Source organism: Spinacia oleracea, chromosome 4 (genome assembly GCF_020520425.1).
Source record: "Spinacia oleracea cultivar Varoflay chromosome 4, BTI_SOV_V1, whole genome shotgun sequence".
Classification (NCBI taxonomy): Eukaryota; Viridiplantae; Streptophyta; class Magnoliopsida; order Caryophyllales; family Amaranthaceae; genus Spinacia; species Spinacia oleracea.
In genome coordinates this window covers 179259229-179273350 of record NC_079490.1, presented here as the reverse complement: position 1 = coordinate 179273350, position 14122 = coordinate 179259229, and the positions used below count along the sequence as shown (strand labels likewise).

The 14122-nt window shown below is 37.0% G+C and overlaps 2 protein-coding genes across 4 annotated transcripts; both read right to left on the bottom strand.

Annotated features, from left to right (window-relative positions):
* Positions 1-1417: 1417 nt before the first annotated feature.
* On the bottom strand, positions 1418-6974 carry LOC110774887 (heat shock 70 kDa protein, mitochondrial). Its single transcript, XM_021979480.2, has 6 exons — positions 6597-6974; positions 4392-4468; positions 4231-4309; positions 3583-4149; positions 2887-3507; positions 1418-2302 (listed from the first exon to the last, which is right to left on the bottom strand). Exons 1-6 carry the CDS (start codon positions 6660-6662, stop codon positions 1685-1687), a joined length of 2028 nt encoding a protein of 675 aa, XP_021835172.2. The 5' UTR covers positions 6663-6974; the 3' UTR covers positions 1418-1684.
* A 2444-nt stretch (positions 6975-9418) lies between these two features.
* Positions 9419-13186, bottom strand: LOC110774886 (uncharacterized). Of its 3 annotated transcripts, XM_056843100.1 has the most exons (6): positions 12957-13100; positions 11759-12527; positions 10821-10900; positions 10405-10669; positions 10064-10312; positions 9419-9969 (listed from the first exon to the last, which is right to left on the bottom strand). In XM_056843100.1, exons 2-6 carry the CDS (start codon positions 12504-12506, stop codon positions 9920-9922), a joined length of 1392 nt encoding a protein of 463 aa, XP_056699078.1. In that variant the 5' UTR covers positions 12507-12527; positions 12957-13100; the 3' UTR covers positions 9419-9919. The 3 variants fall into 3 exon arrangements, with proteins under 3 accessions (XP_056699078.1, XP_056699077.1, XP_021835171.1); XM_056843099.1 differs by lacking the exon at positions 12957-13100 and having other exon boundaries at positions 11759-12950; XM_021979479.2 differs by having other exon boundaries at positions 9569-10312; positions 11759-13186.
* Positions 13187-14122: the final 936 nt, after the last annotated feature.

Below are 14122 nucleotides of genomic sequence, written 5' to 3'. Positions count from 1 at the left end.
CCCGTCCCAGTACCCGTTCCCATACCTGTTTCCGTGCAACCTAGGACAATACTAATCTTCAATTTACCGAATTGGAAAGTTCTACAAACTCATATATTAGTATTGTTATTGTTATTCTTTTATAGTAGAACATAATAATCTTTTCGTTGAGAAACAAATAATTGCACATAATTTATATTTATCTCAGTTATTTAAGAAAATAGAAGTATCCAGCCAGAAGATTGCTTTCTCCGCTGACCCTAAAGCATAAATTACAAAATGTCAGCTTAGGTTATGTTTGGCAACACTAACTGAAAAAGAGCCTGAACTGATAAGTTAGCTGAAATGGAAAAGGTGGGAGCTAAAACTGATAAATTGCTGAAACTGTAAGATATCTAATTATGTGAAGTGTTTGGTAAAACTGATCAAAGAAGCAACCTTTTATACATTTTTGTATAGTATATATTTTCACATTTTTTTATATTCGATATTAAATAAAACAGCAATATAAAATTTACAATTCACATTGTGTGATAAAACGGGTAACAAATATGTATTTTTGAAGTGCTTTAATTTATATTTCCAAACTAATTCTCTTTACTACAAAGTATTTTTTTTTTTTTTTTTGTAATTTTGTTTTTCATTTGAGTAACATGTGTCACCAATAAAAGCAGGGAAATGATAAATTCAAGGAAAATTTCACTTTTTCCAAGGAAATCAACTTTAAAAAATGTGAATTTCCTTAGAAGAAGTAAAATTTTCCTTGGATTTATCACCTTTAAAGTTGATTTCCTTGGAAAAAGTAAATTTTTCCTTGGATTTATCACCTCCCATAAAAGCACACTTATCAAACTTTAGATAGAAACAAGCTGATGATGAAATCATGCATCACGTTACTTCAACTAATCTACCCAAAATTCCATAAAACAAAATGCCTTTTTTTATAGTTACTGGAACTCTTGTAAAACTTCCTTTTCAAGTACTTCAATTCTCATTAGAATTTCAGTCGACTGATTTCAAACGTTAAAACAATTAACGTTTCAATTTCAGTCAATTTAATCACCTTAAATCTTATTTCAGCTCTTTGCCAAACACTTCTATTCTCTTAAGGTGACTTAAATTTTCAGCACCTAATCATTTAAGGTAACTTATATGTGTTGCCAAACAGAGCCTTAAGCTCCCCGGTTTTCCTAATTGTAAAAGTAATAGAGGGGAATTTTGGGACTTACAATTTACAAAGGCCACATAGTAAAGGAATGTCAGTATAGCTAATGAAACGAAAGCGATTTGAAACATGTTATACCTCTAAATAAAAAGACAAGGTAAGCATTTACTAACTATGAACGAAACATTATAAAACAAAGGAACCGCTAATCTCATAAATATTATTAAGTTAACTAACAACTTCCCTATCTACAAACTACAAAACCAAATCTAATTAATGTTGTTAATAAGAAATTCATTATTTGTTTTGCGTATTATTTTCAAGCTAAAATAAAACACCACCGATAAAAAACAAGAGGAAACTTACAAATTTAAATTCCCATGTAAGGAGGGTCAATAACCCTCAGTCGCTCAACAAAAATTATTAGTCCTCACCAGAATATACACTACACTAATGCAACGATCAAAACAAAATTGAAGTAATGTAATGTAATGTTTATAATGTGCACTTTAAAAACATAGACTCTGTCAGTCTGTCAGTCTACTTCTTGGCCTCTTCATACTCGGCTTCAGGGGTCTGGTCACCAGTACCAGTACCACCTGAACTACCACCTTGACCGCCAGACATATGTTCCCCGATCTTTGACACAGCTTTGTTTGCAGCATCAGTCTTTGCTTTGATCTCCTCAAGGTTGTCGTTTTGCATGGCACTTCTCAAGTCGGATACAGCATCTTCTATTTCCTTTGCAATTTCGCTTGTAATCTTCTCCCTGTATTCACCCAAACTCTTCTCAACGCTGTAGATGGTTGTGTCTGCTGTGTTCCTGGCATCGATAAGAGACTTCCTCTCTTGATCTTTCTGTGCATGTATTTCTGCTTCCTTCACCATCTTCTCGATCTCATGTTCTGATAGCCCACCAGAGGACTTTATGGTAATATTCTGCTCTTTGTTGGTAGCCTTGTCTTTGGCAGAAACAGTCACAATGCCATTGGCATCAATATCAAAGGTCACCTCAATTTGGGGAAGACCTCGTGGAGCTGGTGGAATACCCTGGAGTTCAAACTCCCCTAGCATCTTGTTGTCACTTGCCATTTCACGTTCACCTTGCAATACCTTAATACCGACCTGAGTTTGGTTGTCAGCTGCAGTTGAGAACACCTGAAGTAGGGAAAACACAACAGTAAAAATGCATTAGAGACAACCAGCAAGCACAAGACTACGTAAAGAGATAACCAGCAATAAAGCCAGGGGTCTCCTCATAACTTATTTTCAGTAAGCTAAGAATCTAAGATACTAGAGTATCTAAAAATATCTGTTTCTAGCCCATAAGCAGATACAACAAGTGTCAATAATATAGAACTGTAATTTTTTTGAAATTGCTTAAAAGTATCACTTTTGAATTTTCATAAACTTGGGCTAAAGCCTATTAAGGTATTTTTTCAGCACACATACTGAAATTAGATAATTTAACACTACATTAAAACAGATAATAGCAGCAGGACAGTGATGAGCAGTTTACGCTAATTAGTCGCTGATAGCTCCCAGATCCGCTTAGGGCAAGGAAGGATCGGTAATTAAATGTGGGTAGGTCTAGTTATAACTTAAGTAATAGTGTTTTTAATATTAAAAAATAGGTGGACATTAAAACTTAAAGTTAAAAAAGAATTTGAAGTCAGAAAACAAATATTGCACATCTGAAGAGAGACTGCCAAAAATAAATAAATTAATAGCATTTTGGTTACCTGGCTCTTCTTCGTGGGGATGGTTGTGTTCCTGTTTATCAATCTGGTGAAAACACCACCAAGTGTTTCAATACCAAGAGAGAGGGGAGTAACATCCAAAAGAAGCAAATCCTTCACATCACCACGCAGTATACCACCCTGGATGGCAGCACCCATAGCAACAGCTTCATCGGGGTTAACTCCTTTGCTTGGAGATTTGCCAAAGATCTCCTGCACTATTTCCTGTACTTTTGGCACTCGGGTCATACCACCCACAAGAAGAACCTCATCAACTTCATTAAGTGAAACACCAGCATCCTTCAAACAATTTTTACAAGGGGCGCGAGTTCTTTCAATCAAATTCCCTACAAGTGATTCAAACTTCGATCTTGAGAGTGTAATGTTCAAGTGCTTCGCTCCAGAAGAATCTGCACTGATAAAGGGGAGGCTGATGTCTGTCTGAGATGTAGACGAGAGCTCTATCTTTGCCTTCTCAGCAGCTTCACGAAGCCTTTGCAAGGCAAGACGATCACTACTCAAATCAATGCCTTCAGTTTTCTTAAATTCAGACACCAAGAACTCCAATAAAGTGTTGTCAAAGTCTTCTCCTCCCAAAAATGTGTCACCATTTGTTGCTTTAACCTGAGAGAGCACCTCATGTTAGTATACACATTGAAGCATAGTAATGACAACAAGCTCACAAACAACAAAAAGTACCTCAAAAACACCATTGGATATCTCAAGGATAGAGACATCAAAGGTTCCACCACCAAGATCAAAAACTGCAATAAGACCCTCCTTGTTGGTCATCCCATAGGAAAGAGCAGCAGCAGTAGGTTCATTTATAATTCTCTGCACATCAAGTCCTGCAATCTTTCCAGCATCTTTAGTTGCTTGTCTCTGAGCATCATTGAAGTAAGCTGGAACAGTAACCACAGCCTTCGAAACTGTTTTCCCAAGATAAGCCTCGGCAGTTTCTTTCATCTTGGTCAAGACAAAGGCTCCGACCTGGCTTGGAGAATATTGTTGGCCGTTAGCTTCAACCCAGGCATCTCCATTAGGAGCTTTCACAATCTTATACGGGACCATCTTCATTTCTTTCTGTGTTTGAGGATCACTGAAAACTCTCCCAATCAAACGTTTAGTCCCAAAGATTGTGTTGGTGGGATTAGTAACTGCTTGACGCTTGGCAGGAGTACCCACAAGAAGCTCACCCTTTGGGTTGAATGCGACTACTGAAGGTGTAGTGCGAGCACCTTCAGCATTCTCAATCACTTTGGCACTCTTCACAGCAACAAAAAATTGTTATCACAAAAATATAGAATGTTTTTTATTAATGAACAAGGTATACACTTGATCATCTACCTTTCCCTCCATGACAGAAACACAAGAGTTAGTGGTACCCAAGTCAATACCAATCACATCATTCCCAGCAGGTCTTGAACTGTATAGAAAAGACACATGTAAGAAGCCAGATCCAATACCACTCTACAGAAGAGGAAACGAAATGGTAATAAATGTATCACCTGAAAGGCCTCACCAAGCTTGCCAATCTTTGTGCCATAAATGGACTAGACAACGATGGACTAGCATTTCCAGCCAACTGCACAAACGAAATACAACAAAAAAAAATGTTTAACATCAATTGCAATGACCACACAACAAGGCAGATATTCAAATTTACAGAAATCAGCAAATCAATTTCAATGACAAAAATCAAAAAAATAATCACCAAGGACTGGGAAAATCCTTAAGATCCCTTGTCCTGGGCCTTTGGATAGAAATCAGGATTCGAAATCTCTTTCTTCCTTATCATCCCCTTTCACCGAGGACTGGGAAAATCTTTTGTCTTTCACCTTTCTGGCTGACCGAGGACTGCTAAGCTAAAGTCTGTGTCTTTCGGAACAAACCGGACATAAGTTCTTATCCTCGATGGCCAAAAATTTCATTGTTGGGAAAAAAACCCATCTTCAATACTCAAAGTCAGGACTGGATTGGGTTTAGAATTCTGCTGGGCATCCGAAAATGGTTTTATTTTTTTGGCAGGTCTGTTGGGATAGAATAGACCCAAAAAATAACCTTCATTTTCATCTTAATTCGAATCCAACTTGTTCTTTCTGCGCTTCCTCTGTTGAAGACAATGATCACATCTTTAGAACTTGTCCTAGAGCTAAGGATTTTTGGGCAGCTTTGAATCTCACCATTGATTATTCGAAGCCTTTCAAGGAGTGCTTTAGGTCTTCCCTTAGGTGTCCCAAATCTGACTCCATTCTTCCCCCTCCTAGCGTATTTTTTTCCATTGGATGTTGGTTCATTTGGAAAAGAAGGAATGCTTGGTCGATTTCGCAAAACAATATCCCTATTGTCTCTTACTCTAACCAGTGCTCTTAGGCTGCTAAGGAATGGTTTTTCACCAAAAACCAGCCATCCTTAGAAGTAAAGCCCACTCCCTCCGTTTAGTCCCCCCCACCCTTTACCCATCTCAAAATCAACCTCGATGCCTCTTTTTTTAGCCCCTTTACTCTGTCAGGTCTCGCAGCAGTCTGTAGGGACCACTTGGGTTCATGGATTGAAGGTATGACTTGAAGTTCATATGCTCATGACTCTCTTAAAGCTGAATTACAAACCATCAGCAACACTCTCATTTGGTTACAGTCAAAAACTTGGAAACCTTGCATCATTGTTATTGATTGTCTTGTGGCTGTGCAGCTTATTAGTAATAATTGTGATACCAACTCAAGGCACACAACCATGACTTTGAATTGCAGGGAACTACTTAACTGCATCCCAGGAGCTAATTGTGAGCTTGTCTGATTTTTGAGGGAAGATCATCAAACAAGGTCGCTGATGCTCTAGCCAAAAACTCTAGCCAAAAACTCAAGAAAGCATCTTACTTTGTGTAATCAATCTTGTATTCATCAATCCCCTCCCCTGGTTTGTTTAAGTTTTTTGGTTGAAGACTCTCCAAACTTTTTTTTGCTGATCCTGGCCATGTGTGTGCCAATGAACCTCTCAACGATGTGTCTGTATTCTTAAGGGGTATAGCTCTTCAAGGGCCACCTCATTAATTAATCAATTAATCTAGTTACTTTATTACCACCAAAAAAAATCACCAATCTAGAGATAAATCAGGAGTGTAGAGATGAAGAAACCCAACCAAAAAAACCCAAAATGGAAAACTCCTTCAAACATGAACATTTCACTCTTCATGGCAATATCAAACTATTGCAGACCCAATCAATAATCCAACAACAATTTTGACTTGATAACAAGTTTTCAGCTTGAAACCATAAGCGGTACAATCTATCATCGTTTTTGACATGGTATCGCAAATCATACTCAAGAACAATACATTATTTCCAATAAGATCGGAGTAGGCAAACACAAAGTATCTTCAAAGGCCTAAAGACACAGACAACTTACAAAATCACCCTTCATTTTGGGCTAATACACTTCTCCCTATCATATAAAATTTGACATTCTTATACGAAACATTATCCAATTACAAGACGAAATTCACAAGTTTAAATTAAGATTCATCACAAGATAAAACCCTAAGAAACACTTTAATTAAAATGATCGTGATCCAAAATCAAAATCAAACTTGAAGATGATAGTAAAATGAAGAAACGATTAATCATTTATGACTATAATAGATCAAGAAATGTTTAAACATCAACGAAACAAATAAACTAAAACCCTAGTTCAGGTAGTATAGAGAGAAAGAGTACCGATTTAAAGGCAGGAAAAGAGCGGAACTGCTCAGGGCGGAGACAGCGGCGGAGTGCAGTGGCCATGGTAGGTAGATAGAAGAGTAGACCTGGTAAGTAAGAGGAAGAAGACGGTGGAAGTTACGGTGGTGGGTTTAAAGGGTTTTTCTCTCTCCTCGGCTGATTTTTGCTTATAGAAGCGAAAAAGGGCAAAATGAAAATGAGGTCAGGGTTTAGGGTTTAGGGTTTAAGAGAAATGGAAGGGCTGGATCGAACGTTCTAGATTTGCGAATATCTTGTCCTCCAAGCTCCACCAAGCTCCTCCAACCTACTTGACATGGCCACCTCTACGCCACTTTTTTTTTAAAAAATTTAATAATGAAAATAAGAAATGTTCATAGTATAATTTCGACTATTGCCACTCTTTTTTAATGTAGTCCCAACTTTGATTTAACATTATGTTAAGCTCTTGTTAAACATAGATTCTTGTACCAATTGTCTATTGATTTAGTATTGATTGAGGTTGAATTTGGTAGGGAAGATCCGTGTTCGATCCGCCGTAATAATAATTGGGAGGGGACTGGAACCCCCGCAACAATAATTTGGAGGGACTAGAACCTATCCACCCATAACTCGCCCCGAATCCGGATTAACCCTAAGGGTGAACTAAGTGCTAACACACACAAAAAAAAAAAAAGACGATCTTGTCTAAGACAATTGTGGTTCATTTGTCTGTACATCATATGAAATCTAATATCTCTCTTGAATTTTTTTTTTTAACTAATTGTAGGAGTGCCTCGCAGCCGTGAGTTTCTCTTAATTTATCATAGCTCACCGTTACCATCGTGTTTCTAAGAAAGTTACTCCGTATATGGCAAGCCTTAGTATTATTGTATACTATCTGAATGGGGTAAATAAGACTTGATCCTTCAAACACTAGGATAAGCTAGGGAGCGTTCTAGCTAATTTAAGATTTACCCCAAGTTGGGGACCCACGACGTCAGAGGAGTTCTCGGTTAAATCAGCAACTTGGTCAGCCCACGATATCCCAGATAAATCTTCCTCAATGGGAATACAGTTCGATTTGGAAGCTTGATCTCCCACCAAAAATTCAGTTCTTCCTCTAGCAAATTTGTCATAACAGTATCCCTACTAGAGACACCCTCTTTTAAAAGAAGAATTCTACCCTTTGATGCTTTCCCTCTTTGTGATACCTACATTGAAACTATCAATCATCTTTTTATTCAGTGTCCAACTGTAAAACAAGTCTGGACGCTTGCCATATGAAAAAGCGGTTAGATTTTTCTAACCACACCATGACTTTTTCAATATTATTCGCTATTTTAAAAGCTACCAAACTACGCTCTGCAAATTTTTATTCGCCATTTGGGTCCTTCGAAAAGAGAGAAATGACTGCATTTTTAACAATTGTAGCTTTAATCGTTCCGAGTCTTCTATAAGGCTAGTATAGCTTTCAAAGAATGGAGTTTCAACTAATATAGACATGCACCAAACTTAAGGGTACCCACTCACTTGACACACCAACACAATTGGTCAACTGCTACTCACACTCCTCATGTTCTAGTTCGTTGGTACCACCACCACAGGGTACTTTCAAGCTCAACTTTGATGGATCTTGCAAAAACTCATTAGCAGCAGCTGGGTTCATCATTCGCGACAACAATGGCGCTCCTACCAACATTCATACTTACAATCTAGGCATTACACAAGCTTTCATGGAAGAAGTGTGTGCTCTTCACAAAGGTCTTCAAGAAGCGAGAAAACTCAACACCAAGCATTTAAGCATTGAAGGGGGCAATCTAATGGTCACAACGCAGTAAAAGGAACTTGGAAACTCCATTTCATCATTCGACATACTGGATATTCTCAACTTCTTCGATAATTGAGAAATAATGCACGTCTTCCGAGAAGCCAATCGAGCAACAGATTGGATAGCAAATGTGGGTCATCTAGTTAATAAAACTATGTGTATTAATTCCTGTATTATCCCCAGTTACTTTCCATTTTAGACAGTGATTACTTAAGAACCTCTATTTTATATATGGAATACTTTAAAATTAGAATGGAGTAATGAATAGGTAAGCTCTTTCTCATCTTCCATCCACAAGAATATGTTCACTTTTCTAAGGGGTGTTTGGTTATAAGGGGTGTTTGATTGGACGTCTTATAATGGGTTGAAATAAAGTTAGAATCTATTCAATCAATTTTATTATTTGGTTGAAGTTTTTAAGTAAATAATCTCATAGACTTATACTAAGGAGAAAAATATTAGGTTCATCCGGGTACACCGTATACCTAAGGGTATTTTTATGCCCATAGGTGTTCTCTTTTTCATTTTCTTCTCGCTTGTAAGGGGAAAACATAATATGGTGCACCTAATATGTTATAATACTAAGGGGTTCTGACTCCACCCTATCCCCATTAAAACACCATACCACCTCACCCTAGGTTTCACAAATCATTTCATTCAAGTTTGAACTCTAATTCACAAATGAAAGAGAGAGATAAGTAGAGAGAGATAGTCAGATAGGTGGTTCAACATAAGGGATCGATCAACATGTACCTACAAAATTAGTGGGTCAAAAAAGTATGATGGCCAAGGTTTGGAACTTCAACTTCTTGTACATAAAAGTGCATTCAATCAATATTCTGACATTGTACGAGTAAATATTTTCATTCATTTTAACTTTGACCTCTAAAATCCATTTCAAGATATCCAAGCCCAAACTCCAAACAATGAAATTCTTGCTCCCTCTGTTTCTGAATAGATACATCTATATATTTTAAAATATCAACTATTTATAACTTTTACTATTACATAATTAGAGATATGAGCGGTTAAAGGCAAATCGATGCACTTAACAGTGAGAGTACAAAGGAGGGTAGGAATACATAACTAGAATCCCCATACGCTATTTTCTCCTGAAGAGTTTACATAAGCTGAAAGTGTCAAAACTCAGTGGGACATAGAATAGTTAAAACGGCTGAAATCAGTAAAGCTTAAGTGTTGTTCTAACGTCTAACAAAGTACTGCAAACCTCCTCCACAAAGAAGTTGTAATCATCTTGTAAGAAAAAAAGAAATAAAAGAATCTGTACAGTGTACATAGTGCTAATGACCAGTAAATGCAGAACTTCAGCACAATTTCTAAGCTCACAGTATCAACACCAGGTTACTTGGACTCTTTAGCCCCGTCCCGTGTCTTAACATGGGTTCGCTTGACAATCAGACAAGGACATGTACCCGCCGCCAGTAACGTAGCCCAAGACAGGACCCGAGTCCAAGAGACATAAGAGAATCACTGATAGTAAGGACGTCAGAGTTTACTCTCTTCCATAAATGATGTCCTCCAGATAGTTGCAATGCTGAATTGCTGATAGATGAAAAAAAGCAGTTAAAAATGGGGACTTGTTTTTTCTTTTCTGTTTAGAGATGGGATTACTATTCATCTCAAAGCCGAAAGTAACCTCCTTTATCTTGAAGTATGCCATCAGAGTTTCGTTTCAGGAATGACTTTCGGTTGAGAGACCAGCTTCTTTTAAAAGTCTTCCGGTTCCACCAAGTATTGAAACGGGTATAAAGGGATGCGAAAGAGAAGCAAAGAAGCACTGCCAAGAGAGTAACCACACAAAGCAACATGACATTTCTGAAGCCATCTTTGACATCAGGACTCCTCTGCATTGTCCATGGAACTCCTCCCACATTCATTCCAAAAACTGCAACCAGACATTAAGCATTGCACAATTTCAGAATTGGAGTATAAATGCCTTTTTGTAATTGAAATGTTGTATAGGTATAAGTGCTTTACCTCCGGTGATGACTGATAAAGGAAGGAATACTATGGACAAGAATGAGATATAGTATAGTTTCCTGTTTATTTGTTCAGCCTGCCAACTATCTAGACTAGCCTGGATTGCAGTTACACGGTTTGCTATAAAACCAACATTCTCTTTTAGCCTTCTCATTCTTCCAATCAACTCTTCAAGAGAGACAACGTCTTCTTGAGCAAACCAACGTTTTGAAGAGCATTTTTCTTTCACACGCGGAAATATTTGTTCTCCATGTGCAATAACCTGCTCTCAACAATGTATGTCTTAAAGATTAATCTCGTTCTACTGCCTAATTCATTATCAGAAATTCAGCATAGTTATGTTATGTACAATGGTCAACTTCATTTTAGCATATTTGCGCTTCAATGGAATACAAATTTGCTTAAATAATTACCTGTAGTAGCCTCTGCAAATTAAGATGCATTTTCGGAAATCTTCTGTCATCTAGCATTTCCTTCTTCAATGCAAAACCACCTGCAAACAGTAACTTAATCAGGATCAATCACTTCATTTGATCAGAAGCGAAAACTATAACTAAAAACATGCGTAGGATTTATGTTTGAATAATTAGCTTTAAACTTGAATCTATAAAATCACCATTAATCCGTACATTTAAAGAAAGAAAGGGAAGGAAGAAGAACTGACAACATTTTGTTAACTGATTTACCATCCCCAGTACATGTTTCTGACAAGCATGACTTGACACAAAATCTAATGGCAATTCATGAAGATCTGCACCTACAAATTCACGATTAAACATTCTACAACTGCTAAATCAGTCAACTTCTAAGGCCACTTTGCAAATCCAAGTGAACGAATATACTTTCACCAAGAAAGCAAACAATATCACTATGCTGCCTAACAGCAATGCAGTGAGCCAATGATGTAGCACTCCACTGGCATGTACTTATTTTTAATCATAATGCTTTCCCAGAAGCAATCAACTAGCAGAAGTGCCATTTAGGCCACACAAGCGTAGCTTTGAAGTGATGTAATGCTATGGTATTCTGAAACATAATTCCTATGATAGACCAAACTACAATACATTCAATAAAACATGACCGGAAGAAAGCGTTACCATCATTTCCTTCTTATAGCAACTCTTTAGATTAACTTCATAAGATTAGAATAAGGTCAAGCACAGATACAAGCAGTAACAGTCCACAGATGCCAATGCAGAATAACTAGGCCAAAACATAAGAAAGATTACTTAGTTTAAAGCAATTTAAAACAGCAAAACAAGTAGCTTCCAGTAAATGCAAAACTATAATCCTGTTTTCCAGGACAAATGAAAAGACAGAACAAGAAACAAAATTGACCTGAAATACCAACCTCTATCCAACTCTAGTTCCACTGAATCCAACTCACTCTCGAGTTTGGTCACAATATCTTGCAGATGATCCACAAATGTGTCAATAACATGAATAACCAGATTCGAGACAGAGTTCGGAACAGGATTATCAGCTTCCTCAGAATGATTCATAGTCAACAAAAACTCAAGCACATGTTCCTTGATCACAATCCCCCCTTCCCTTTGCTCCCCATTTCGACATCTAGGAGTATCAACAACCGGGATCTCCGATAACAAAGACTGTACTGTCTTCGAAAAACCAAGCCTCGGAACTCTCCCCAAGGAAACAGTAATAACCGAGTTCTCAGTAATCCTAGCAGCAAGCCTAGAGATATAAGCACTCGAAGCAGGTCCAGGAGAGTTGACCCGAAAAACAAGCGCCCCATCAACATAACCACAAAAGGATCCATTGCTAACAAGTGATAGAATGTCTTGAAGCTTTAAAGGAGGACAAAGTACATCAATTAGGTATTTTGCTGAAATTGAGATGTTCTGATTTGCCTTGGGAAGTTCTAAATGATACCAACAAAATTCTTTACCTCTTCCTTCACTAAGATCCCAATCTTTGCTATAATAATTACCATTGCCATCAAATATGTAAGCCCATCTTCTCACAAAACCTGAAAATTGGGTTTTCGGGAAATTTCTCTCTCTAAGAGGACTACTTTCAGATGGTTCTGCTAATTCAACATCTTCCATATTACTAGAATCTTCCTGAATTAGCTCCATTTTTATTTTTTCTGGGGGTACCTAATTTTTGCAAGAAATGATTGGTTTAAGGAAAAAAAAATAAAGCCCAATTCAATTAATCCCACAATTGATCGAGGAACTAAAATCTGGGGTCCTAATCACAAAGAAATTAAACTACAATATCAAATCTTGAAGGAACACAAAACCCTCAAAAATTAAACCAAAACCCTGAATCAAGCTACTAAAATTTGCTGTAGAACTCACAAATCCAGCATTATCTGAGTAGGAAAAAGGATCCCAAAATAGTTCATCCAGAAATAGAAGTATGTAAAAAGAAAAACCGTTGAAAGAAAAGGAAACGAATAAGCATGAGAAATTTGTCAACCTTCTTTTTCTAGAGGGTTTTTGTAGAAAATTTCAAGAGAAAATGAATTACTCCGTGAGATAAAAATAGAAGTTCTATGAGAAATTTGTATCCTACAAACTTACCAAAATGGGAAACTTGGGAGTAAAGAAGTGGTTTCCCGGAAGCTTCAAAGTTCCTAACGCCCAGGGTCCCACCTAGCCCGGACAAGATAACTGCAATTTAAAATCTGCCCCAATTTTGTGTTTGAGCTATTTTTTGGTTTGGAAGAAAAAACTTCATTTTCATTAATTTTGGAACTTCTTTTTTAATAAAAATTTCTTTTATTGGCAAGATTCGATCATGTGAGAAAAATATTGTTAAAGATTATCGTCCCACCTAGGGGAAAAATTGATAAACTTATCCAATTTAAAATTTCGGTATTTATTTATTGAGTTGATGACTTAGTATATTTTATTTAGCCTTCTCGATATTTTAGGGGAAAAAAAAGTCATTTTAAGAATCCTGGGATGAAAATGCAAGGCACGTTAGAGACAACACTTTGGAGAGATTATCGAAAAGTTTATTAAGGGGGTGTTTGGTTAGGAAAGGTTTGAGGGAAAAAGAGCTTTTTGGGGTAAAGTAGAGGTTTGACCTTTAGAAAAAGCTAATTGGGAGTGTTTGGTTAGGAGAGGATTTGAAGAGAGTTTTGGGGTGAAAAAGCTAATTTAGAAAAGGCTCAATATAGGAGCTTTTTGCAATTAGAGGTTTGAGAAAGTGGATGATAATGATTATTTTATCCTACTATTGCCTATTATTACAACCACTGTCAACCTTGCTATCCTACATATTTTTCTCCTAAAAACATTACTCACAATTTCTTTTTCATTTCACCATATTTACTAGATTTGTTTTTTGTCCTTAATGGTCATTTTACATATTAAACAGCTAACGACTATCAGCTAATTTACCAAACACTTTTACACAAACAGCTAATACAACCAGTTAGTCAAATCAGCTAATGCAAACAGCTAACAGCTAGTCAAACCAGCTAACAACTAGTCAAACCAGCTATCAGCTAACAGCTAACAACTTCTAACCAAACAGGGCCTAAGTGTACAAAGTACAACATACGGAGTATGTAATGTTTGTAAATTGTATGATACATTTAAATGAGTTAGACCCTGTTCTTTTGGTCTTAATTTCAGTTTTATGCAGCTCAATTCAGTTCAACCAAATAAAGCTCAGAATAACAGAACCTTAATAATATACTATAGTCATTAGTTTCAAAAGGAGGTGAGAATGCCGCCGT

Excerpts from the sequence above, each read along its gene's own strand:
- LOC110774887 (XM_021979480.2), bottom strand. The coding sequence starts at position 6,662 with ATGGCCACTGCACTCCGCCGCTGTCTCCGCCCTGAGCAGTTCCGCTCT. Across the intron at positions 4,310-4,391 it reads AGCTTGGTGAGGCCTTTCAG|TTCAAGACCTGCTGGGAATG; the intron begins GTGATACATTTA and ends TTTTCTATACAG. Across the intron at positions 4,150-4,230 it reads TTTCTGTCATGGAGGGAAAG|AGTGCCAAAGTGATTGAGAA; the intron begins GTAGATGATCAA and ends GTTGCTGTGAAG.
- LOC110774886 (XM_056843100.1), bottom strand. The coding sequence starts at position 12,506 with ATGGAGCTAATTCAGGAAGATTCTAGTAATATGGAAGATGTTGAATTA. Across the intron at positions 10,670-10,820 it reads ATTTGCAGAGGCTACTACAG|GTTATTGCACATGGAGAACA; the intron begins GTAATTATTTAA and ends TGTTGAGAGCAG. Across the intron at positions 9,970-10,063 it reads CATACTTCAAGATAAAGGAG|CAATTCAGCATTGCAACTAT; the intron begins GTTACTTTCGGC and ends TTCATCTATCAG.